Source organism: Leptosomus discolor, chromosome 4 (assembly GCF_034619465.1).
Source record: "Leptosomus discolor isolate bLepDis1 chromosome 4, bLepDis1.hap2, whole genome shotgun sequence".
Classification (NCBI taxonomy): domain Eukaryota; kingdom Metazoa; phylum Chordata; class Aves; order Leptosomiformes; family Leptosomidae; genus Leptosomus; species Leptosomus discolor.
In genome coordinates, this window is record NC_141394.1 from 15,847,136 (window position 1) to 15,873,898 (window position 26,763).

Sequence of the window (26,763 nt, forward strand, 5' to 3'; positions counted from 1 at the left end):
GTTTGTAAGCAAAGTGTTTAAGTATTCAGCATTTAAACACGCTAAAATTCAGTATTTCATATTAATTGGCCAATATTATTTTGGGGAGAAGGGAAGAGTTGCTGGTACTTCTTGGTGAAGCTGTGCTTGTCTGAAACCTGCATCTTAGACGATCCTTGTTGTGAGCTTTCTGTTTCTAAATACGACCGAGTCACTTAAAATTCAAATGCTGTTTGAAACAAAAGCAAGAAGCAACAGCTGAGGAAGAACTTCTTGGTGGATGGTTGCACGGCAGCTTGCTTCATCAGTGCCTGCCCTGGTATTTTTTTTTTTTTACAATGCTAATTTTGTTTAAAAACAAATGGTCCCCTAGAAAGGATTCCCCTGACAGAAAAGCTCAACTAGACACCTATTTGTATGTATTTATTAGACATTGAAACTGATTGCCATAGGAGTGTTTGATTTACTTGCCATTTTTTTAATCTGAAAAAAATCAGTTTTAGTTAAGCAGCTTTTTTGATAGGTTACTGGTTTTGTGCATTTCTGTTGCTTTCCAGTTGAGTAAATGCAAAAATATCATTTCCCATTTTAAAACTGTTAAAACCAAAATAAATATGTATATTTAAATAAAAGTGAATAAATTTACTCTATCCATCTGTAATAATTATACCAATGACTACTGTGGGGGGAGAAAGAGATGAGACACAGGCTTAAATGAGACTTTTAAAATAAAAAATTTCCTGCTTGCTGCATAAATTTATTGGTTTAGTCCGAGATGATCAAAATAATTTCTGTGAATAGAAATTTGAAACCCTTTTGGGTGAGTATTCAGGCAATGGTGTAAGAAGTTACTGCTTCCTAGCTAACGTTTTTTTATTTGAAGTAGATTAGGAAAACGAGTCTTACAAAGGGCAAAGCTGTGACCCCTGTTGGAAATCATATACAGGATTTTGTTTCTGACCTCTGTACGCCAGGGTGCTGGTGTGTCTCCTGCATCAGCGGGGCCCTCCAAGCGGTAAGTGTCTGGCACCCGCTGAAGGAGGCCTGATCACTTGTATCGTGTGTTTTGGCAACCTCTTTCGTATACGCTCAGACCTCTAAGCGTAGGGCAAAAAAAACAGCATTGGATGTTACTTGTGGAAGTTACCATTGCTGTCGTAGTCTTCTCACCACATTCCTAAACCACAGAAGTCTTGGAAGACCTGCTTTCTTGAATTAAAAGACTGAACTTCTGCAGCTGAATCCAAAAGGTTCATGCTTTTTGTTCTCAAGTCCAGTGCACAGGGTGCACTCTACTCTAGTAGAAAAGCCTGTGTTTTGTTTTGGTTTGTTTTATTTAATTAAAAAAAATGCTAGAGGAAAGAAAGGGAAAATTAGGAGTAAGTAGTAGGTTAAAAATATTTTCTAGTATCTTACATAAATAAATAATTCTATTTTATTTTTTAAATATATAAATTATATAATTTAGGAAAAATTATCCTGAAATCTGTTAGTTTTAGTCATTACTTCCTCCTAGCTTCTCTTCCTCAAAAGTATTCAGTTTATATGGGGGGAACTATGTCTGCATCTAAAACCAAGAGATCTTTGTTTACTAAAGTAGTCCAAAGTAAGCTTTACAGTTCTATGTAAATATTCTTAACAACTGTGTGTAAGCATGAGCCAATATTGATGAAAGTAACATCATCATAACACCGTCGACCTTAATGTATTTTGACAATCATTGTAATTAGTTTTTTAAGTTCAAGAATGGGGGCAATTGTCTGTAAGGGTAAACTTTGATGGGATTCTCAGTGAACTTAGTGTTAGGCTGATATACTGCAGGGGAGGATTCAGCTCTGTTCGGGTATATGAACTCACATTCAAAGGGGATAAGAAGAGCAGGGGTTTTTAAAAAGATTTTTTTTTTAGTAATTCATTGTTTTAAAATGCAGCCATGTAGCAGTTGTGCTGTCACTGTTGAGTGTTTGAAAAAAAAACCTGGCATTTAATCAATATCTATCAAAAGGATATGTGAATTTCAGCTACTTTTATGAACCCAAAAAGGTGACAGTCCTCTTTGACACACATATAACTTGAGTTTACAGTTTCTATAGTAATTTCCTTTATAGCAGATAGCATAGTTCTGTTTTACAATTCCTTTCCTATTTTTACCTTTTTCCAGCAAATGACTGTTCCCCAAAGACAGAAGGATTGAGTGGAAGTGCAGTAGATAACAAACCAAAGCTAATACTTTTATGAGCCTTCATTAACTGTTTTAGTGGTAACCAACACGTCTTTATGTTATGTTAAACTGTGATGCCCTGAGCAGCACAAACATACCACCTATGTGCCCATAGATTTAACATCTGTGGAACTAAATTAAGGCATGGAGTGGTGATATAACTTTCCTAAGGTCATACATGGAGTTAAGAACTTGCCCAGCCATCCCATGTTTTTATCTGATTATGTTGGCCACATGATGATCATTTCCCGCTGTCATCCCTGTTTTTAAATACGTGTTTTGGCATAGTCTGTCAACTGCCTCTGCTCCGCAAATCAAAATACTTGTCTAAGAATGTTTAGACCTTGATCAGACATGAACTTAGGGACATGAATTCAGGCTATATTTGTCTTTACTGTCTTCTTACGGGACACAAAGTAGTAGTTTAGAAGAGGCTGCTATTGACCAGGCAGATTATCATCCTTTCTTTTATATCTGCACGTGGTTTTGTGGAACACAACTTGTTAGATACCTCTGCTAATCCCTGACAGTTTTTTCTTTGTAAAATAAATATCTAGGCCTTGCACAGCTGAATATCCATCCAAACAAAACTCAACCCAGAGTTCATCACTTTGTTGCTGCTCCCTCTTTCCCAGTCTCCCCATTCAGTGTCTGTCACTGTCTTCTCTCTTGGGGGCTCCCTTTCCTTGCTGTAGGTGGCTGGTTAGCCCACTCCACCTGAAATGACACACCCTTTCTTTAGCTTAGTCTAAGGCTTGTTACAGAATTTACCAACTGCACACACAGGTGGCTAATGGACTGCCGCTACTTTCTGGTCTGAGTAAGGTTAGAGTGTTATCTTCCTATTTTTGCACTGTACCAAAATATCAATGTAGATAATTTTATACAAAGGCCATTCCCAAGGTCTTGAACTTACTCCAGTGAACCCATAAAAAAGTTAGTTCACAATGTCTGGTTTGTAACCCAATCTTTTTATCATAGTTTAAGACGCATAATGTTTTCATACCTTTACTACCCTTTTTTTGCCAAGATGCTGTACATCTTTCAGCTCTACTACGACCTTATCAGTTGGCACTTTGTGATCTTTAATTGCCTCTTCAAAAGGTAAAAAACTCATGTTCAGTCATGTAGTACCTACATCTTTCATAGGAATCAATGTACTTTAAAAGGTTATGGGCATCCCTCAGATTAATTTTATGAAATCTTTTTGGTAGGTACCTAACTGTTTAGTCTCTCCAGCAAGAATAAGACAATGAATGACCTTTTTTTTTTTTTTTTTTTTTAATGAAGAAAGTTTATTGCAGGTCTTTCTTTTACAATTCTAGTAGAAAGTATAGCTAAGAAAGAAAATCAACTATGACCGATTTGTAAGAACGAGCAAAGGAAAAGAATAAGCTGAATACATACTATATTGAACTAAGCATTATGGTAAAGATAAAACCTCCTCTATCTTGTGACTGCAGATTAAGGATAGCTGCTCCCCAATCCTTGTTTCCAGTGCCTGCACCAGGTGAACAGGGGGATAGCACTGACAAACCTCTGATACCTATTGATGTAGTAGCTCACCCTAGAACTAGGAACCGCTCCATTCATCCTAGCTTAGATAACATGCAGCAAGCTTTCCGTTCACAGGTTCAGAGTAATTTTAGTTTCTCTGATAGGTAGTCTGACCCTGGAGAAAGGTGTGAATGGGACACTTGTGGTTAGGATAGAAAATGGCTAGAATAAAAAGGCTTCCTCAACTCCGGTCTCTGTTACAAATAAATGCCCAGTGCTCATGTTTACATCCCAAGTCACTTTATTTAAATTCATATTATCTAAACACTACCCTGCAGCCTGCAAGTCAGAGAACAAACTTGATGCAAAAACAACCATCCTTCCCTCTATCATCTCCAATGTTTGTCTCATGATATTTTACAGTTACTCCACTAAAAAATTTTTTGTGAAAATTTGCCTCTTCAAGTTTAGAAGAAACTTGGCTAAAAATAGAGGCATTGGAATAGAAGGTGAATATAAGTTTTCTTCCCTTGTCTTCCTCTCCCACTTTTCTGAGAATCCTCATCAGATGAACAGAATGGGGCCTTCTTGTAGAGAGGTGAGGCCAGGTGACTTTCATTGTCTCACTGCTCATATAAAAATATGGTTAGCTACGCCATAAGTTAGTCTATTTAGAGCCCAAGGCTGTGTGTAATGCCGTTAATTAAACTAACACAGATAACTTAAAAATCATCTATCATTGCCAGAATCCTTCCCCTACTGCTGTTCTCAAGACAAGGGCAAAGAGCACTCAAAACGCACTCCACTCACCCACTATTAGAAGATCAGTCTCCCGTGACAGAGCCTGCCTCGGGCTCGCCACAAGAGGGTGCACACAAACTGAAAACAAACTGTCATGTGAAATGAAGAGAAGTGGCGAGAGCGCAGGGAGCTTCAGTTGGTTTTGGTTTCATCCGTCCTACGCACCAGGCTGATCCCCAGCAAACTCAGGAGATACTGAGGCAGGGAGCGTGGGGGATCTGAGTGGCTCAGAAGCAGCAGGGAAGAGGGTCTTGGACCCAGCCACATGAGGATCATCAACTGCAGCAGTAATTGCAGAAATTTTCTCCATTCCAGCTCTACCAGAGTCCTGACAGCGCTTGCTGCAGAAAATCTGACTCTCTTTATCTAGAGCTGTGTTCTAAAAACAAACAAAAAAAATCCAAGGCAAAATATGAAGAGAGCATTTAAATCAAAGCCCAGTCTTAACTTAAGGATTAAAACAATCTACAAGACATTAAGTGCATGCATTAAGAGACAGAAAAAAGGAGAAATAACATTGGATATCTTATATCTAATTAATTGTAGCATTTTGTGGTGGTGACTTTGAAGAACATAAGGAAAACTTATCTTCCAGACATAAGTTTGCCATGATGGATCGAATTTAAAGTTTTGTCTTGCAAGTCTGATGTGGAAAAAAAATGACATCATGAGTGATTATGATATGGCAGGAACTCTTCTTACTAGCTGTTTTAGCAAAATCTATGTACCTGTGTTTTTGCAGACAGAAGGAATCAATGATGCTTAGTGAAATCTTAATAATACATTTTCTGTAACAAACCACATGGTACAGAACTGTATCTTTGTGAAGATGACAGATGAAAACCTAATCATTTTTCTCTGTCTTAAAGAAAAGGGCAGATGACTGCTCATGAAGCAGACATGGTGGCAAAAATGCATCGCTTCTGAATAGTATAATTAAAAATTAGTTTACTGGAGAGGAGAGTAGCAGGTTAGAATGAAAACTGAGAACTCTACAGTGCAGTAGGAGGATTATCTGGTATGTGGTGTGTCTGCTGAAGCCGACAACTTTCAGACCCTCTGAAAGTTATATTAAACCATGGTTTAATGTTTAATTGCTAGTGGAATGTCTAAAGTGACCTAGAGGGAAATCTAGTAGTTTCCTGTGTCAAAAATAGATGTCAAAATTGCTTTCCAAGACTTGGAGGGATGGCATAATTGGTCTTGTTTCACAGTTTGGAGGCTGATACTGATCATTGTAACTCCATATACTTCTTGGCTTAACTATTTACTTTGTGGAGGATCTTCGTGTACCAGTGGTAATACAGAGTTAAGTTAATACAGTTCTTTGTAGTTTATTCAGTTTCGTAGAATGGTGCAAGGTACACTTACTCTGGTCACGTACAGCTTGGGCTTTCTACAGTGATCCACAAGTGTGTGACAACTGAACTGAGGAGCAGAGCACAAATACATTTCACCTTTGTGGCACCCCCTGCATATGTGCATGTAAACGTTATACAACACAGTTACGTGGACTTTCATATTTTGAGCTGGGATGTGCTAATTGTAAAGTAAGGTCAGGTGCTCTGCCTTTTCCTTAGCAATTTCTTTTTTTGGTGGATTGCTCAGGAGGACTTGCTTTCCTAATATGAAAATTACAATGTATTCTTAGCAGAGTTTGTCTAATACACTATTCACTGAAATATGTAGGTTTAGATACTGAAATAATTTTCTGATAGAAGTTAAATTTAGCATGTATTTTTTTTCAGATATGGATCATTGCATCAAAGTCATCAAGGAGAGCAGAAATAAGGTACTTATCTTTTTTCCAAAGTGATCACATAGCTTAGTAGTGAAAACTTACCTGAATTCAAATTTCTCTTTTACCTGACTTGGCAAAGACAGCTGGACTAGCATCTCTGATTTCTCAAATAAAGGGCTTCCAGAATTTGCAGGTATAGGGATGGTGGGTTGTTCTGGAATTAGTCTCACTCAGACGCTTCTGCTGAAAGTATTTTGTTTTGTATAATGATGTGGCTCTGTGCTGGGGCAGGGCAGGTACCAAGCAGCCCCATGATACCCCTCTCCGCCAAGGCCTTCCTGCCAGGCTTTTTCAGACCGAAGCACAGAGTATAAAAGTTCCCAAAAAGAAAAGGTTAAGTATTTTGAATTTAGGGTGTTTCAATGGTATACAATGGAATCCTCTGCTACTAACAATTGCCTTTGCAAATGGAGCATGCAAGGAAATGACTAGGTGAATTGTATCTAGACTTTTGAGGTTAGCTATGACGTGCAGTAGTTTTATCGTTATCAAAGTAGCTGCTATGCTGGCAGGACTGCATTTCCTCTTTTGTTTGCTGGAAAAAGAGTTGTGAATAAACAGGTTTCTGCTATTTCAGTGGCAGGACAAGTTATTTAAAATGGAAAGGAAATGCTGATGGTGATCTTCTCCTGTACTGCCCTCACAGCAGTCTCTGATAGTTGTCACACCTTGCACGTAGCAATACATACCTATGTAATGCAATTTAGGATTATTTTTTCTTTAAAGACTGAGGAGGAGCCTTAACTTTACTGTTGCTGAGTAAGAATGTTTTTTATTGATTTAGGATAGATTACCTTCTGATTAGCTCTGTCATACCATAAAGGCTGAAGTGGCAATTAAAATTTTTATTTTATTTAAATATTTCAGTGGTTTTGGTTTTTCAGTTCTATCTTCATGGGATTCCCATCTTTTCCTAATTGCTTTTCCATATTGTAAGATACACCCATGGACAAAATTACTCCCAGGGGAATAGATGAAGATATGTCTGAGGAAGTAAAAAATAGCTAGTTATACTAGTGATTGCTTAGAAAATTTCAAATATGCATCACTTAAACAGTTTTCTGTATTTTGTAAGTGTTTAAAAGATTTTCCTTTACTGGTTTTGTGTGGCTGTAAAGATCTTTCCACTTCAGACTGGCTATTTCTCCTTTCTTCTGGTTAAAAATGGAGAACGTGTATTTTTTGTGCAGCAGAACAAAGCATCGCAGTTAGTACATACCATTGCCTTGGACCTAGTCAGAGGGAAGCAATGCAGGCATTGGGAAAGGAGGAAAAAGGAAGGAAGCAAGGGACAGAAACTAGACTTACTTTAAGCAGAACTAACACAATTGCAACAAATTTAGATTTCCAGAACATTTTGAAATTGACAAAAAAAAAAAAAATCACTAATGAATTAACAGCAACATGCTTTTAGGGGCAGAAAGTCTCCTGTGCAAGAACACTGAAGTCAGTATGTGCAGTTTTACTTATCTGCCACATGATGGTATTATCTGCATTGGCCAGATGACAATATTTGAATGAAGTGATACTAAAAGGAATTCCATTAAATATGCAGGTGGACTGATATAGCAATGCATTGCAACATATGAGAATTAAAATACTGCGCTTGTCTGAATCTGGATGTTTTTAAGCAATGGGTGCTAGTACAAGTGAAGAACTTAACATGAAGATAACTAAATTCCAATGCTCTAGATAAGCCAAGGCAAGAATAACAAATTGGGGGTATAACCCTCATTAGATTACAGTGCTTTGAACCAGAAGTTACTTTTCACTTCAGGAATAACTGGGAGGTGCATTCAGAAATAAATAATTATGCATTTACATCCTTCCATACCTGTTAGAAGGAAATAAGGCAGGAAAAGGGAAAATGAAAAGTTTTAATGAGGTGTACGCTCCTGGCTGAAGGAATGTCAGTAGCTAACAGAATCAGAAAAAACCCACACCAATAAGCAGCCAGAAGCTACGCTGTGTCAGAGATCTGAGACAGGCTTAAGTGGCATGCAAGTTGGAGAGGGGCTGAGAGTTAGAATTAAAATTGCTCTTATTACATATAGTGCATTTTGTACCAGTTTTCAGCTTCAGGCTTATCCATAGTCTCAACAGTATAAAGAATGAAGCTCTGAAGTCCCTCTCAAACTGTCAAGTCAAACTGTCAAATGAAATGTAGACAACGGCATGAACCTGAAAGCCATTTTCTGACTTCTCTCATTTTTATGTTACCACTTTTTCTACATTTAAATCTTTGGCCTATTTAATTCACGTACATGTATCTGCAAAAGCATGTATTTATGCAGAAATATTATTTAAATTTACCTACTTTCAGATGATTAAAACAATTCTTTGTTAACATAAATGGGCTGGACTTTGACAGTAATTAATAGTAATGGGGGGGCGTGTGGAAATCACTGTTATGTTACAATCAGAGATGGTTTTATTTTTCTTTTAGTAACTGAAGACGCTCTTTCTGCACTGTGTCCATCCTTGCGTTATACAAGGGGGGACAGCAATAAGAACAGAATGGCAGTCCAATCTCTATAGCAGTTGCATATTCTCTGCAGAAGTGACTGGTCAATTACAAGTGCAGTTCTGAGTACTGATAACAGTAAAATCCATTTCTTCTACAATGATTCAGACAGCTGCCTTCTGGAATTACTGTTTATGCAAGTTCAACTATAGGTCATCAGGGTTCCTTTGTATGCTTTGAAGAAAGTTCCCAATTAGGGAACAGAAAAAATACAGCAGGGGTTAGGCTGGGAAAAAATTAATGTGGTAAACATTCAACACTGTGTTTCTGAAATGGAGTCTGGTTTCCTGGCAAGCAAGGTGTTGAACAATAGTATGCTCAAGATCAAGCAATACTTGGTCAGGAAAAGGGGAAAAGCCTACTTAAATAACTAGGTGGTCAGTATGATATAAAACTACAGTTTTTATAATAAAAGATTTCAAATTGTTAATAAGCTTCTTTTCAACATACTTAACGTTTACACGTTTCTGTTTGAAAGCTTGTTTTTACAGCTTAGCTAGCACACTGTGATAGACTCGGTTGCTCTCGAGCGATGATGAGACAATCCACAGTATACATAAATAAAGACTAGAATTAGAGACTATTCTAGCTTTGCTTTTGCTATTCTTGCAACACACATGCTCATAGAGCACTGTTAGGAAAATATGCAAAGTGAAATATCAAGGATAAAAATGTCCATTTCTCTTACCATGATGACAGAAACCCCAGCAGATGTGTTATTTTGCTTGGGTAGGGTGTTATTAAAGTGCTGCTTCAGTTTACCTGTTACTTCAGCTTGCATATTATTCTCCTGGGAAGCATCATCCTGTATAAGAATAAACACAATATTCAAGTTAGAGAAAAAAGTATGTTTGAATGTATCTGAGTGAAAGAGAAGTTTTCTATTATCCTCAGGTACTTCCTCCTTTTTAATGCGAAGTAAGTGTTCAGTCAGCCCAAAAGTGAATGCACTCTGCTAGACGAGGTATAATTCAAATAGGTTAAGACAAATTACAGAGGAAAGGAACATAGCAACCACTGTTTTACGTATGAACTTCTGTTTCTTAAAATGCCACGTGACGCCATATACTTTCAGTCCATTGATTTGTCCCACAATTATAAGCTGCAAATTTGATTCAAGCATGTTAAAAATAACATGCTTGAAACAACGTTAAAAATAAAAAGCATATTTGTCATCTGGCTTTCTTTTAAATCAGCATTTTAAATGATCCATTATGTCCTATGTGTGGAAACATTATACAGTGCCATAAATAGGTTTGAGAGGAGCTGTTATGCATAGACAGATTTATTATAGTTGTCTTCTCTTGTTTAAGGGAACTCCATAGATAATATTCAGTCCCTCTTTTAAAATGTGTGTGGAAATAAACATTGACTATGTGCATGTAAACCTAGTATTTATTTATAACGAACTGATTTTAAATCAATAAGCAATCCACTTCAGTGTTTTCCATTGCTGCTGCCCAAAAAGGAGGAGGACTCAGCAGCCGTCAGCTTAGTGCCTATGTAAAATTAGGTATTTCATTTAAATTAGATATTTCATCTGCCTGTTGTGTTATGTTTAAGCGGGGTTATAGCAACCCCCAGCACCTTCTAATCACACTCAGTGATACCGTCGCTATATTCTTTCAGAGCACAGAAGTAGCTTCTAACTACTAGTTAGCTCCCTCTAACAGGGCTGTTTGTTAGAGCTGAAGCTAACTTCAGACTCTTGCTGTTTGCTTTCACTTGGAAATGGTACTAGTGGTTCAATAAACTGAAATGTGCATAGTAGAAGTGTATTGCTGCTTCTGAAAACTACACTTTAATGGTTAGATTTACAGATTTAATATCAACTTAGAGACAAGTAAAATGTAATTTACTCACTGACACCCAGGGATGGCTTAGGATCTGTGCTGCTGTATATCGGGCTTCAGCATTCACATGTAACATCAGGCTAATTAACTCCTTTATTTAAAAAAAAAAAAAAAAAAAAAAGTTTGAGAAGAGTGGGGAAGGACATGAGGACATTATAATGGAAAATATTGTTGCAACAAGTTCTTATCAGTGCAATTTTCTTGCTGCCTGGGTGAAAAACAAAACAAAACAAAACAAAACAGCTTACACTGATACCAAAACCAGTGGTACCAGTGTGACTTTAGTGGAACAAAAAATTTGCCCTTCTGGTTTAAGAGTATGCTGGACAGCATATTTCATATCAGCTTCCTTACTGGATTCATGTTTCATGTCTTTTGAAACCAGATGAAAAGGGAACATTAAAATATATCATGTTCCAGTTTGTTCTCTATATATTCATGCAGGTGACCAAAACGAAAACAAACCTGGGACAAATGAGATCCTCTATGGGCAATGTACATGCACATAGTAACAGTACATAAAGAGCACAAATCAGAGGCAACAAACTGCATCTGAAATTCAAGAAACTGCTGAAATGATTTGAAAACTTTGTTCTCTTCTGTGTTGCTCCAGAAGAATAAAAGACATTTAACTTGTTTCATCAGCTAAGGATCACCTGGTATAGGAAAAATCAGATAGATAAGGAGAAAAATGCTTAATTTTACTAATTATATGGTTAATCCCCAAAGATTTGGTATTATGGCTTTCATCATGTTTTAGAGGGACTAGAGTAGATGTGTTTAGCTTTACTAAATAATTCCATGGGCCTTCCATTATTGGTGCCTACAGATATGATAAACCTTAAGAGGTCATTGATACAAATCAGTCAGTAAAACAAAATTTAAAAAAAAAAACCAACAAAACAAAACCCCAAACCAACCTTCTTCAGTTGTTCATTCATTCAAGTTTCTTCTTGTGCAACTAGCAAATAACAGTTTACTGGTGTAATTCCTGGTTCTACAAGCCTATTAAGACAAATATGTCCCACTCCCAAATCAACAACTTCATATACTTGGAGCAAATCCCCCCCCTCAACAAACCTTTTATAGCCTCCAAATTGTCAGTCTTCATATTCTTATCAAAAGTATTTTAATGACATTGTTTATCACTTTGGTTTTGGGAAATGACTTCTTCAAGCAGACAGTATCATACCTAACTGAGAGGTTTCCCAACCAGTCAAGTTATTTCATCTATTTAAGTCCGACACAAAAGGTCACCTTTAGTACCAAGACTGAGGGCCTTGTTTGTTCAGAATGCATGTCTGGAAGAGCGTGAGATGACTGGAGCTTGGGAAATGTTGGCAAATGGATAAACAGCCACTGAGAAATGCAGAAATAATGCAACTTCTCATTGGCTGGATAACAAATAATCACTAATTAGAGTCCACAGATATCATTCAGAGCACATTACTGAATCAGCTTCAGAAGTGAGGCTTAAGAGTTGGAACCTTTAGCCTACAGACACGAGCATTTTAAACGCAAATGGCAACGATAACACAAGAACTATTACCAATGGCAAATCAAGCTAGCTGCACCTCTTGAAGTTCTAAAAACTGGCTCATGTAAAATAGGAACAAATGATGTCAATTGCATTCAGTCCACATAGCAATCATTTTTTCTTTTTAAAAAGCATGATAGGAGGGAAACACTCAGACACACACTTATTTTACAGCTGAGGTACTGAACCTGCTATAATAGTCCATCATTAAGTAAACTGAATAGCATGTGATGTTCACTGAATGCAACTGGCGTTCTGCTACACTTACTCAGGCAATAACATGATGGGCTGCAAAACCTGAGCTTTCATCAAGCACTGTTAAGCTAACTAAAAAGGCACAGCGTATGGAAGAGTGAGTAAAAACCTGTTCTGAATCTTCTATTCTGCCTTTTCAACAGAGCACAGTCTTTTCAGTAGCTTGTCAGAAACACTATTTCAGGTTGGAAAACATATCAGTACCTTTGCTGAATCAGTGATGTTATCCCAGTAGGGAGAAGGAAATTCCAGCTTCCCAACAAGTATCTGATCAAAGAGGTCTTCCTGAAGGTTGTTTTCACTGTAGAACAGCAGTAATGAAAAAGATCATGAGAAAGAAGTCAATTTGTTAAACAAATTTTTAACTTAATTTGGGGAAGGAATGGAAATCCTGTTTTATCAACTTATACAAACACATAATTTGCAACCTTATATAGTGGCAGCACTTCTGAGGTGTTTGCCATAGTTACACTGTCAGGAGTGATGAGAACAGAAAAACTAATAGATTGAGGTGAAAAATATGTATTGAGGCGAAAGGACTTCCACTGTAATAGAGACTGCATAGCTAACATACAAGAACAGGAAAGGTGATTAAAAAGTGTCACTTGCCAGCCTAGTTCTAAAGGACCTGCTACAGAAAGCATATGATAGGGGGGAAGAAGTGTAGTGAAATGAGCCTCTTCTGTTACATTATCACAACAGGAGAATTTTGAAAATCCAAAGAGGAGCTACAGAAAACACAATAGGTTTAGTTTACTGAGTATTGGCAGGCTACTGATACTGAAAGTATAAGTGCTTTTGTACCAAATACATGGTACAATGAAAATTCAGGGGTCAATGCCAGTGGGGTTTTTGGTTTTTAACCTCTGTCTGTTGGGCCTAGCCACTGTGAACATCCACCCAACCTATTTCTGTAATGAACAATTTACCTCTTGGGTTGGTTTTGCAATAAATATTTATTAACCTTGGTTAAGACCTGATTCTAATAGCATGGTATAGACATTCTCCATGCCCAACCTCCAAACTCTATTCAAAGCAGTTGCCATTTGTTTTTACAATATATCTTTCAAAATATGTTTCCAGTTTTAAACATGAACTAACCACATGCAAAAAACAAATACCTAAACTAAATGATTATTTTTCCATTGACAATTGTTTATATTGTATCCTTTGCAAAATATTCAGTCTGCTGATTTTGAGTTTAAAACTTAAGTATTTTGCTGTAAAAATGAACAAACAGACTGCGCGCAAATAACTTACAAGTTCAGAGGAGAATTCCCTATTAAAATGTGCCAATTCCTTCTCATTTCCTGGGAAAAAAAATGATGATGCACGAAGCATACACATTTGATTCTTAGAAGAACTCATAGATATTGTGACATTGAGTAGCAAGAATCATATTTGCAAACTCTGTTGCTCGTATGACATCAAAAAGATTAACAAGGTTAAAAATGCAACATAATCAAATTCTTCCCCTCACCTCGGTTTACCACTAACCTTCACCCTCAACGCTACAAACCAGTAAGCTGCTGTGGCCAAACAGAAACAGTAGAGGGCAAAGCATACACGGTCACGGAACTGGGACGCACGTAGCAGACAAAAGGAAAAGAAACTATGCTCTCATACCACCATATCCCGGCACACAGCAGTAAACCGGTTGCTCCCTTTTAGAAAAATAAGTAAATAAAATTGATCCCAAAACTTGACAAGAGGGACAAGTGAAAACAATTTTGAAAAAGATCAGGAAGGTAAAGAAAATGTGTCAATAATCCATCTTTTTTTCCTCAGGATGTCTTCTTCAGGGAGATAGGTAAGATTTGCTGAGAAAGAACTTGGTTCTTTACTATTTTTCCCTCTGACACACAGGGACACTCACCTGCGAAAAGGTGGAAATCCACACAACAGTATGTACGTGATCACACCTGCAGCCCAAATATCCACCTTTAAGCCATACCTGAGAAAACAAGACTGTGTTACTTGTGCTGGATTAAAAAAAAAGTAATTCCAATCAAACAATCAATTACATTTATGTGAATATATATTGAGAATCTGTTCTAAGTTACTTGCTGATGATGTGGAAGTGTATTTTGTACCTAAGCTTCGTTTTACTTATCATTCTTCACAGTCTTTAGGAAACCATGATAACATCATTTTTCATTGAATTTTTTTTTTCCCTGTAAGCCTCAAGGCTCTCCAGGGTTTTCTGAATATACTCAGATTCAATCCAGTATCAAGGTTTCCCAATCCAGAATCATTAATGATAAAAGACAAGGATGTGCTTTCTCAGTCCCCATATTGGAGTCACTATCTCTAAGGTTATCATGTGTTGCTAAGCAACAAGAAAGATACCAATTCTCCAGTCTCTTGAGTGAGTAATACAGGGAAAAAAGAACTGCACATTACAACACTAGAGGTCAAAAAGAGGTCTTTTTTCCTATTCTTTTCCATCCAGTAGATTCAGTTTGTCAAAAATCTGAAACATGCAGATGAAGTGCCCTTTGATGTTTGAGCTCACTGCAGCTGTGATCTGTTTCTCAATATGACAAATGCAGTGAACAATGCTTGGAACAACACAACAAACCTCCCTCCAGTAGGAATACCAAATTCAGAATGGTCACAGCTATGGCAAGCATCAGCTAGCATGGAATGGAGGTCTAACAGGTCTAAAAGGAAAGACAACGTGAAATTCTACCATTTTACAAAATTATTTTGTATTTATGCAACCACCTGTTAAATACAAAAAACCAGGGTTGTATAATTAAACCAACAGTTCTCAAATAGCATGTGTCACCCAAACAAGGTCACTTGAATCAACATAATTTAATTAGACCTGCTCTGAGAACAGGTTTAGGCTAGGTGACCTCTGGAGTCTCTTCCAATATAAATTATCCTATTTCTAACATGAACACTGTGTTTTGCTTGTCTATTTTTCCCCCAAGGAGTTGCCACGGCTGGTATAATGGGCTCTGAATGGTGCAGTGAGGCAAGGAACACAAACCAATAAACCCCACTGCACCAGCGCTGGTCCTAGGGAGATGGTAAGGCGGCAAAGATACATTCTGAGAGGAAGGTGAGTCAAGACACTGAATGATGCCTGTTCTCTCATAAGTGGTTTAGTTACAAAAAGATGGAGGACCATCCTATTGGAGCATTCCTGTTCTTACAACAAGCTTAGGAGCTACCTGCCAAAAATAACTGGTTACAAGACCTATGCCATAGTCAGCCATCCTCACCCTGTCTCTGCAATGATTTCTGGAGCCACATACGTGGGTGTACCACAGACAGTGTATAAAGGTCCTTCAACCACAGTTGCCAGTCCAAAGTCTCCTAGCTTCAAAGACTTGGTTCCATCTGGATATTCACATACCTAGAATCACCAAAACAAAAACAGAATGAGGAAGAGAACATCTGCATTTTTAAATTCTTTGATTTGTATGGAAGATAATCATCATAGCACCGAGAGGATAGGAAAGAGAGGTAACTTCCACAGCCCTGTAGGGAAAGAAGAGAAAAATGGTATGACCATTGATTGCCATAGTGCAGCTGGAGCTAGTGTTCAATGGAGCCGTCTGCCAGCTATGTAGGTCAGACCATGATATAGCCTCAAGCAACTAGAATGCTGAGAAGTTTTAAATATATTAAGAAAAAATACAATACTATACTTCCATTTGATTGGGACCAAGAGTTGAAAATGGGATTGGCAGCTACAATCAGACTTGTTTAACATCTCTCACTAACGTAGCATAAATCTAGTGAGTTAGCATACTGGATATTTCATAGGCAAATGACTTCCCTAAGCTTAGTCTAGGCAAGTTCACTAAAGGAGTGAGAAAGCTGACTAAGAAGTGTTTAGGTTTCCGTGCAGACCCAAGCACATCTTACCAAAAGAGCCATAAAGAATCTAGCACATCTTGTTCAAAGTCATTTTGTTGATGAAAGAAGCTAAATGTTAATAGAAAGGAAAGTGTTATACAACATGATAGCAAGAGTAAATCAAACCATACCAACAGCACAGGAAACATCCCTAATAAATGAATCTACAGTTTGTTCTTTAAGTAAAATGTTTATGTTAACATGATTTCAGTGGGATCTAGTTTCCAGAATGTAGGACTCCAGAATGGCTGAATTTATTTGGTTTCCTCAAATAACTCAATACTGCTAAGGTGGCAATACCTTCCTTCATTCCCCTGTGTAATTTGTATCATTAATGAAAACACTTGTGCTTCTTGATATAACATCTTCATATCTGCTATTACTCTTAGAGTTTGTATTTTTAAATGCATGACTCAAAGAGGATGTAATTCAGACAGCTGGATGGCCCTGTGCAAAAGAACCAGCTACTTGCAATTATAGGTAGCAATTGATGGGAATTATGTGCATTTACATTCAATACCAGTATGTTATCTTGACATTCTGCCACTGTCAATCACAGTGAATAAGATTTGCATCTGTTCAGTAATCTCTTTAGGCTTTCGAGGCAGAAAGGACATTTGTGCCTATTTATAACTGATTCAATCACTAACAAGAACTTAAAATTTTGTTATACTGGCTGTGTTTGAAGATGCACTGATAATAAGTGAGACTTGCACCTTCATTTTCTTTCTTTTAAGTGCCATGTTGCTGTGACTACATTTTCGCAGAGAAGCTCCCCCCCCCCCCCCGCCCCTTCCTTTTGCTAAACAATCTAATTTATCTGAGGGCTGATTTAAATTGCTAAACACTGTTGGTGGAATTAGTCGGGAAAGAATTAACTATTAATTGGAAAATATTTTCAGCTTATCGTCCTATCTGTGTAATAGTTCAAAATCCAGTCTGGGATAGCCATGACTGCTACTCTAGATGCAACCTCAATAAACAGGTTTAACAAACAGCACAAAAGCTTTAAGAAATGCCTACAAAGTGCTCATGAAAGCTACAAGCATTCCTGATGACAGTGGCTCAAGCAGGGGAGATTATGGCCCTGTTTGTTCAGTGTACAACACATAATATCTAATACCCAATATGTAATACATAAGCAGAACCTCTGTGTATAAGCAAGATAGCACACTGTTCGCATTCTGTAAATGGTGTTCTAAGCAGCTGCCAAAGCAGACTTCATGGTAATTCTTGTCAACACAGTTATTTTTTGTCTCTGCTGAAAACAAAAGTAGTCAGTCCCCTAGAACAAAATAAAATGTATGTACAGAGTTAATTCATGGCTAGAATACTGGTAAATGATCAGAAAGATGTTCCTACTATGAAAGAGAAAGAAAAAGAAAAAAAAATTCCTTGATATAACCATATGATCATTCAAAGAAATGGCACTCAGCCCACCTTTTCTCCCACTTAAACTATAATAAATAATTCATTGACATAGCTTTAAAATTCTTTGTTTTGCGAGACAGTAGTCCTGCTTATCCAAACGGCAGCCAATCAAAATGTAAATAAAGATAGGTCTAAGGACAGGTTTAAGCACAGCTCACTTGGGTTATAGCGATTGCTAACTCATGGCAGAAGAGTTATTTCATACATACTTACTCTAAATTAATATTCCTGCTGTTCTCTGCTCAGCTCCTTGACATTTATGTACAAGCATTTGCATTAATGAGAACAAAGTAAGAGAAAATATTAGAAAATAAATGGACATACCAGGAGATTTTCTGGCTTGATGTCTCTGTGCACAATGTTGAGACCATGAAGGTATTTGAGTGCACTGGCTAGATTGTAGACCATTGCACTCCCATCTCGCTCTGTGTATTTCGTAGAAGAAGTGATAGCATCGAATAGATCTCCTCCCTAAAGTAATGGAAAGATAACTACATGAAAAATAATTAAGATGATGATATTTCATAAAAAAGCCACGTAAAATCTTCCTTTAAATACAGGCATGCTCAAATCACAGAATCACAGAATGGTAGGGGTTGGAAGGGACCTCTGGAGATCATCTAGTCCAACCTCCCTGCCAGAGCAGGATCACCTACAGCAGGTTGCACAGGACAGCACCCAGGCGGGTTTTAAGTATCTATGAACATTGCTAATACTCCCCCTCAGTCTTCTCTTCTCTAGGCTAAAAAAGCTCCAAGTCCCTCAGGCTCTCTTTGTAAGACAGATATTCTAGTCCCCTAATCAGCTTTGTAGCCCTTTGCTGTACCCTCTCCAATAGCTACCTGTCCCTCGACCTGCTGGTCACACTCTTCTTAATGCACCCCAGGATACCATTGGCCTTCTTGGCTACAAGGGCACATGGCTGGCTCATGGCTAACCTGTTGTCCAGTAGAACTCCCAGGTCTTTTTCCACAGAGCTGCTCTCCAGCAGGTCAGCCCCTAACCTGTACTGCTGCATGGGGTTATTCCTCCCTAGGTACAGGACCCTACACTTAGCCTTGTTGAACTTCATAATGCCTGTTAAACAGTAAAAAAAAAAAAATAGTTTGCAGAAAGATGATCTTGTCAGTAAGATACTAGACAGGGACTTGGGTCAACTACATTAAATTCTCAACTGTACTCCAGGCTTCTGGTGTCTGAGTTTGGGCAAATCACAGCTCTTCTCTGTCTTGATTTCATTCTATTGATCGTCCTACCTTTGATCACTCATTTCTCTTACCTACAGGTACAGGCATACAATTTCTCTTTTCTTCATCTTATCAATATAATATATTTACATAGCAAAAACCAGCCCTGATTTCGAGAAAAGCCTAAAGTAATATAAATTTGCCCAATAATAAAAAGCCTAACATAACAAATACTCAGCAATTGTAATGAACTGCAAATTGGAATTTCTGCAGATATTGGAGAAATACCAAATAAATATAGCTGAAGAGGAAAAACAACATAAGCATGATATTTTCCAACCTAAATGACTCTATGATACATCGAAGTGCAGAACCTACAGGTGATTTCTGAATGTGCCAGTTGTGCAGTTTCTGATTATGGATGCCCTATTCCTCTTGGAATACATAACAACATGTGAGTTACTGATGCAGCATTTCCAGTCATTGCAACAAATTTTACACGGGTGTCTCTATGATGGTTACCCTGGATACATCTGTAGGAGTGATTTGACCAAGCTGTGGGTGGCATTCCAAGCACTTCAATACACTTGGAAGAGAAGCATCAATTCAGGAGATACAGGCCAAGATGGTGGTATATTAAAATATTAAAAAATACTGTCTTATAACCAAAAAAGCCTCTACTATATAAAAATAACTTCTAGAAAGGAAGATAAATGGGTAGGCTACAGAAATTATTAATTCAGCAACTACACACTTTCTTTAGGCATTTCCCAAGCTGGCAACCATTCTAGAGAGGACTTGTGAACCTAACAATGTCTCAGACAGACATAAAAAACAATGATGATGATATATATTATTTATAACTGACATGCTGATCAAGCTGATGTGCAGTGTTGCTGTGTATGTACAGAACACAGACAAGAGAGTGCATAAGTAAAACTTGATGCAACTTGTGTATTTGGTTCACAAGGTGACAGCAAAATAAAGATTTTTTAAATTTTTTTTTTCTTTGTACATGTATGAAAGCAGCATCGATTTTCTGGTGAATGAGTGACTGATGTAAGCAAAACAGGTGAAATTTTTTTAGTTTTAATTTTGCTGGACCATAATTACTTGAATTTAAACTCTTGTATCTATTGTCTACTAAGATAAATTCATTAAATAGAGCTTGTTTCTTTAAAGCAAACTATTAAATAAAGATATTAGTGAAATAAATACAAGTGTTCTGTCAGTAATTGCATATCACTATTACCCCCACATATTGTAAACATGATATAAAATCACTATCCACTTCTTTCTAGACTGCTCACATTGCAGAATTACCTCAAATCTGTGTAAACAGTCTAATTACAAATGAAGAGACGTAAATTCCATTAACATAACTGATTGACAAGAGTATTTGCATGATTAAAAATGCAGGTTACCACTGAAATCTTACCTGACTATGTCTCCCAAGATCTTCATGTTCCTAGATACTTCTCAGATTTCACACCAACACAGAGAATTTAAAAAAAAAAAAAAGAAAGTCACTTCAGTCTTACCTTAACCAGCTCCATCACCAGATAGAGTTCTGTTGGGGTGTCCATTTCCTCTATAAGCATAATGATATTTGGATGTTTCACTTGACGCAGAATTGACACTTCATTTTCAATCAGGTGTTCCTGTTCAGAAAAGAGGACTGAAGTTTTATCTGAATAGATATGAAATTGCCAATTTACTTTTCTTTATCAGCTGACCACTGATCACTTGATCAGTGAGCACCTTTTTGCTCTTTAATTTATATAGTAGAGGGTTATTGTCAGATGCCGGATTTTTTAACTTGTATTTTAGCCCAAGTGTACTTCATCATTGACCAAATTGAATTTAAAATACCATATTTCACAAACATAACCAATGGGGTATCTCTGAAAAAAGACCCCAGCACATGACAGCAATTCAGGAAGTGCAGATTATATTCTTATGTGGGTATTATGAGGTGAAATTAAGTTCATACCCCCCCTCCCCTGAGCTGGATCACTGTAACCTGCCACCCCCCATCAGTAGTTAACATGTTCTTGATCCTCTCCAGCCTTCACCTCTCATTTAGCATAGGTTACTCAAGGACAGATTACTTAGGATTTATTTTCAAGGACTTCATTTTTTAACAAAATTGTGGAATATGTACAGGAAAAATACTATAACTGCTTTGGTTATGGATTTCAGTTCTTTTTATAAGTATGTTCAGATTTACAAACCGCAAAATATGTAATAGCTCAGGTAAATTGTTGTGGCCCCAACAGCTTAACAGCACACAGATTGAGTTTAATTCCCCCTTCCCTATACTTCTGAGGAAGTAATGGGTTTCAAGAACAAATTAGTTGCAGAGTGTTTCGTTTTCCAGAATGTCTTAGCACTTGGTTAACACTGGAGCTCAAAGAAAATTACATGCCCCTTTCATGTGAAGAATGGTTTGCATTTTCCTTTATAAATCCTCGAATACAGATATCATATTTAGGTTCACTGCAAAATAAATAACAATGCTTGCATAAAACACTAGTTTCCTTACACTTTGGCAGATAACAAATCATGCCACTGGACTCTGAACTTACGTTTAATGCACTAAGTAGTAGCATGCACCTCATGCATTTGTGAGCAGAGCACTAGAAATAGATGTGATCCATTGTGCATAAGCAGTAACTGAAGATATTACACTACTTCATCAGGGTTATTTATGGATGCATTGTGTTTTTGCCAAAGCTTTGTGTGGCTATGTAACTCAGAAACCACATGCCATTTGTGAGTCTCATTTTGTGAGAGTATGGTGCGGCATATATGGGTTAACAGTCACACCTTTGAAATTCAGTTTGAAAGAGCATCAATTGTCATTCTGAACAAACATATGTCTGCTCCAAGCAAAGTGCTCTGGAGAAAAAACAAACAAACAAACAAACATGAAGCAATTTTGTTAAACATGATGCTGAGTCTCATCAACAGACAGAAGTGAACAGCCACAGCATACTAAGCCTTATGGATGGAAGCCTGCAAATTCAAAACTAGCATTAAGAGTCCAAGCAAAAGCTAGAATCTTATTACAGCTTTTTCTACCTAAAGAACAGGTAATATATTAAATTTATTACATTCATTAATTACAAATAAGGCACAACAGCTTTACCTGTGCTTTCTTTGCTTCACTTGACTAAACTGTTAATTGCTTTAAGTAAAGCTCAGGCATAAGTAATGGTTATTTAAAATAAAAAATATTTTTTGAAAAAGGCTCCAAAATGTTGTTGAGCTACTGTCTTAATACCTGTCCTCAAAATGCTGACTAATAAATAGTTAGTTATATAGTAGAGGGTTATTGTCAGATGCTGGATTTTAACTTGTATTTTAGCCCAAATGTACTTCATCATTGACCAAATTCAATTTAAAATTAAATTAATTTAATTTACCCTACCATTTTTTGCTATCTTTTGTAATGTAAAAAAAAATAATTCTCAAACTTGTTATAACATTCTCCTGGATAGTGCAATATAGATTTCAGTCTACATTAATATGATTTATTTACAGAGAAATGATTGTATATTAACATGTAAGTTGCTTGTGGAAAATACTTTAGTCAACTGGATTCAAGTTTTAGGACATCCAACATAAACTGCTAGAGAGCAGAGAGCAACATACAAGTCACGCATATTTGGGCCAGATGGGTGTTTTTAAGGGAGGGCTTCTGTTGGCATGTGAAACAGAGTGAGGAAGGAGTAAGCTACAGCAAAATTTAATTAATTTCTTTGTTGGAATTCTTCCTGGACAGTTCTGCCACTGCCCTAGCATGTATAAACATCTTCCTAACAATAATCCTCTGCTTGTACATACGCATATATCTGTGTGTAGCTATACAGACACAGGTCCTTTCCAAACAGACAAGAATGCATCCATGGGGTTGATATTTTTTATTTGTTTGTTTTAAAGCAGTGAGAACAATAGATAGAAAATACGTCTAAACTCTGCTGTACGAAATGGATTGTCTATCTCTAGACCGTTCCAATTCATGATACCTAAGCAGCTGACTCAGACAAGTAATAAAAAACATGGAAAGTTGCAAGCTGTACATGTCACTCAAAAGTTTTCTTTTGCAGTGAAACACAGTGGGTCAGCCTTCCCACAGCCAAAGAAACAGCAACATTTTACTCTCAAAAAGGCAATTCTAGCACTTTTTCTTGTGGTTGTACATTTCCAAGATTCCTTTCTAAATTTTCACTTAAACCTACAGAATATGAGATAAGGTGATGGGGAGGCGGGAACACTCATCTTTTCGTACCTAACACACAATTTAAAATCTGCATAGATAAAACATTTCTGTTTGAGGACCTCTAGTTAAAGCAAGTCATCACAGCAGGTAATGCATTAGTGCACAGCAATATACAGCTCCTTACCACACAAAGAACATCCTACAAACTTGCTACATCTTCCTACAAGGTCACATTCAGCATTTGGAGCTCCGAGTTACACTCTATGTAACTTACAAAAAGGTTACCGTTGAATTAAAACACTGACTTGGTTGCAAAGTTACCTTCAGAATCACTTCAGTGCAATCATTCACATAAAAAAATAAGGTGTTTGCATCAAAAAGTCCATCTTTTCAGTCCTCCTTGAGAGGATGGCATATTTACTACTCTCAAAGAGACTTTAATCCACAATTTGATGCTAATTAATACTGTGCCCTCGGTGATCTTCTAGCTAACAGTAAACTATGACCCATTTGATTCCTAAGTTCCTGAAGAGCATTATGTTTTTAAGGCATTGCAAAGCAGTGAAAATAGAAGTATGTTATTTGTTGTTATCTGTTCCAACACAGTCTACATTCTTGGCTGTAGGCTAGGGGTTTTTTTCTTCCTTTTTTTAAAATCTCTGTACTTAGGAGGAAGGTGAAAAAGAGGTCTGACACTCTCAGATATTTGCTTCGATTACATAACATGCTGTTCTGCTGGAGAGACAATTTTGAACTTTTTTTTTTGAGCTTGAATTAAAAAGACATTTTAAGGAACTTCTGTTAAGAGATCTTTGTTATCCAGGATGGTGAAATGACAAACAGAAAGAAATGGTTGCAAAAATTTCTTTCAAAATCTATGTTCTGCATATAAAAGGAGCATGTACAGCCATAAAAAGATAAAAATAAGAGGCAGAAAGGGATATGAATTTTATAAATACACATATAGCTGCAAATTTCCCCTCTCATATTTTAAAGATCAAAATCTTTCTAATATATTTGGACACATACTAGCATTTTCTTTGTTAGTCCAATAATATCACAACAATTTGTTTATTTTTTACTCATTAGCTAGTAGACTAACACTTATTACTTTTTTTATTTGCTTCTTAGATACATTATCATCCTGCTAAACAGATATTCTGAAAATACTCAGAAAACCCAAACACACCCACCATTTATGACTAATGAGCAGCTGCTAGTGCTGTTTCTGCTATTTCTTTTACACATGCAAATTGTTGTACACTACCTTTCCACAGCATTTAGCCTTGTCTATGATCTTCAGTGCAAACTCCTTTCCTGTGGATCTAGCAAGACAAATATAAGAACCATTGATTAGAAACTGATCAACAAATCCTTGCATTATCTGTAAGAATATACATCATCATAACAGAATGCCTTGACTCACGGAGGTTGCTGACACAAAAGTCACAGAATGGAGTTGATTTTGGTTTTTGTTTTCTCAGCAGCATTTGTGCTTGCTGTTTCCCCAACTACCACAACCTAGCACACTTTGTGTGTTAATCCCAGGCTCCAACTGTAATTCATTCTTCTGTGACCTGGCACAACTCTCTGTCACTTCTTCAATGCAACATGCAAAATTTGTGTTGAGCCTTTCACTTAGCTTTTTTCAATTGGTAGGCTTTAAAGATAAAAATCATACACATTTACATGTAAGTGAGCAGAAGAAAGACTGATACCCTGCGGTGGTGCAGACCCACCCGCCTTTGGGCCATATTGTGATGTCAGCATCAGCCATTATGGTCTTGTCCGAGTGAAAAATGCAGTGGGCTGGGGCAGCTTTAGTACTTTCTGACCTTGCCTGAAGAGCAGGGAGTTGAAACATTTCAGTACCTTCCCATCCTGGGTGCGAGTACAGTGAGCTGGGCTGGTTAGGCACTTCCTAACTGTACCTGGAACTCCTGTTGCTGGGCAAACGTACCCCAAACTCCTCCTGCCTGGACCGTCACCCACTTTGAAGAATGCCAAATTGCTTGACAAGAATAATGGCTACAATGAAATAACACTGACCAAAGTGAATCATCCTGCAACCCTATAATACCGATCCTAAATGAGGCCCCCGCTGGAGCTATTCAGGATCACAGTGGGCTGTGTCTTGGCACCTTCCCCTGAGTTGGGATGCCTCTCAGGCCAGACTCTGACTGTCCACTGGCAAAGCCAATAAGGAGGAAAACTGTCTGTCTACAAAGACCAAAGTGGAGAACTGTCTGTCTGTAAAGACAGACCATGACAAGGATCTCTAGACATCCCTTCCAACCCCTACCATTCTGTGATTCTGTGATCCACTTGTAAGAGCTGATGAAGGGAGACGTAATTTAATATATCAGATTTCATAAAATCCTAAAATCATTGGGTACCTAAAATTTATTCTAATCAGCAGAAAGGCAACATCTCAATCATAAGTTAACCTCTATCAATATCAATATCTATCTGTGTGTGGGTATGTGTGATTTGTTTAGAAACTTGGTTGACTCCTTATGTAAATCACTGCATTGCATATAATCAATTGTTAATTATTAATTGTTTATTATTAGTGTAACTGTGTTAATGAATCTCATGCTGTTGCTATCTTTAACATATACATATAGGACTCACAATGCTATGTTAAAAGCACTGCACTGAATCCCCATATCCAAATCCTCTTAGTCATAAATTCTTGACCAATTCTGCGACCTGGAGTGAATCTAGCCATACTCTCTAAAGAAGTTTGGAGAGTAAGGGAGTCCATTCTGAACCTTGTGACTGAATGGGACTGTCTCCTTTGTCCTCTATACCCTTAGTCATAAAATGTTAACCAAGTCTGGAACTAAGGGTGGATTTAGCCACCCCTAGGCTCCTCTCTGAGAAGGATTTTAGAGAATAAGGGGGTCCATTCTGAATCACGTAACTCAATGGGAGGGCTTTCTTTACTCCTTTCCACTCCCAGTCCCTGTGTAAAACCATTCTAGCCCAACTCCACGTTAATTTTCCCCAACATATTTCTCTTACAATCATTTTATTCCAGTTCCAAATCAATTTATCTTTATATATATAATTTCCCTACACGGTAAGTAGTAAAAGTGAACCTTGCCATTGAATTTTATTAAGTAGCACTTTATAAATCCATTTTAAAATAACTTTTGTTAACATTGATAAACTTTGCTAAATTCCATCAAATTCATTGAACTTCATCAAATTATCATTATACCTCAATAAAACATATTGCAGCTTTCCCATTCTGAATGAAGTGCATTCCACTCATCCCATGGCAAGCAGAATCCTAAACCAGGATCCTCTAACAAGTGATTTAAGTAACTAAAGTAAAGCTAACAACTCTACACACTCTCCCTTCCTTTCCTTTCTGTGACGGACTCTCACAGAAAAATTCAGTAGGATTCTGCAGAGCTAAAAACCCATAGTTCATTACAGACTAGTCTAAAATCCTGCAGAATTTATTAATTTTGACCTTTTCTATTTCATTCTTTCTTTAATTTTTTAAAGTATTCTATGGAATTCTATAGCAGTCATCTAAAGTCCCATGACATTTAAGAGGGTGGTTAT

The 26,763-nt window shown here is 37.2% G+C and overlaps 1 protein-coding gene across 3 annotated transcripts in view; it reads right to left on the reverse strand.

Annotated features, from left to right (window-relative positions):
* Positions 1 to 4,655: 4,655 nt before the first annotated feature.
* DCLK2 (doublecortin like kinase 2) overlaps positions 4,656 to 26,763 on the reverse strand; it is a 93,058-nt gene continuing 70,950 nt past the window's right edge. For 2 of the 3 annotated variants that reach the window (XM_086464910.1, XM_086464909.1), the window contains 9 exons: positions 24,452 to 24,509; positions 20,501 to 20,620; positions 18,097 to 18,243; positions 15,702 to 15,835; positions 14,345 to 14,422; positions 12,673 to 12,769; positions 10,687 to 10,767; positions 9,512 to 9,628; positions 4,656 to 4,877 (listed from right to left, as the gene is read on the reverse strand). In XM_086464910.1, the coding sequence (XP_086321036.1) occupies positions 4,656 to 4,877; positions 9,512 to 9,628; positions 10,687 to 10,767; positions 12,673 to 12,769; positions 14,345 to 14,422; positions 15,702 to 15,835; positions 18,097 to 18,243; positions 20,501 to 20,620; positions 24,452 to 24,509 (1,054 nt within the window). Of the gene's footprint in view, positions 4,878 to 8,430; positions 8,449 to 9,511; positions 9,629 to 10,686; positions 10,768 to 12,672; positions 12,770 to 14,344; positions 14,423 to 15,701; positions 15,836 to 18,096; positions 18,244 to 20,500; positions 20,621 to 24,451; positions 24,510 to 26,763 lie in introns of those variants that run through there. The other variant, XM_086464911.1, reaches the window with a different exon arrangement.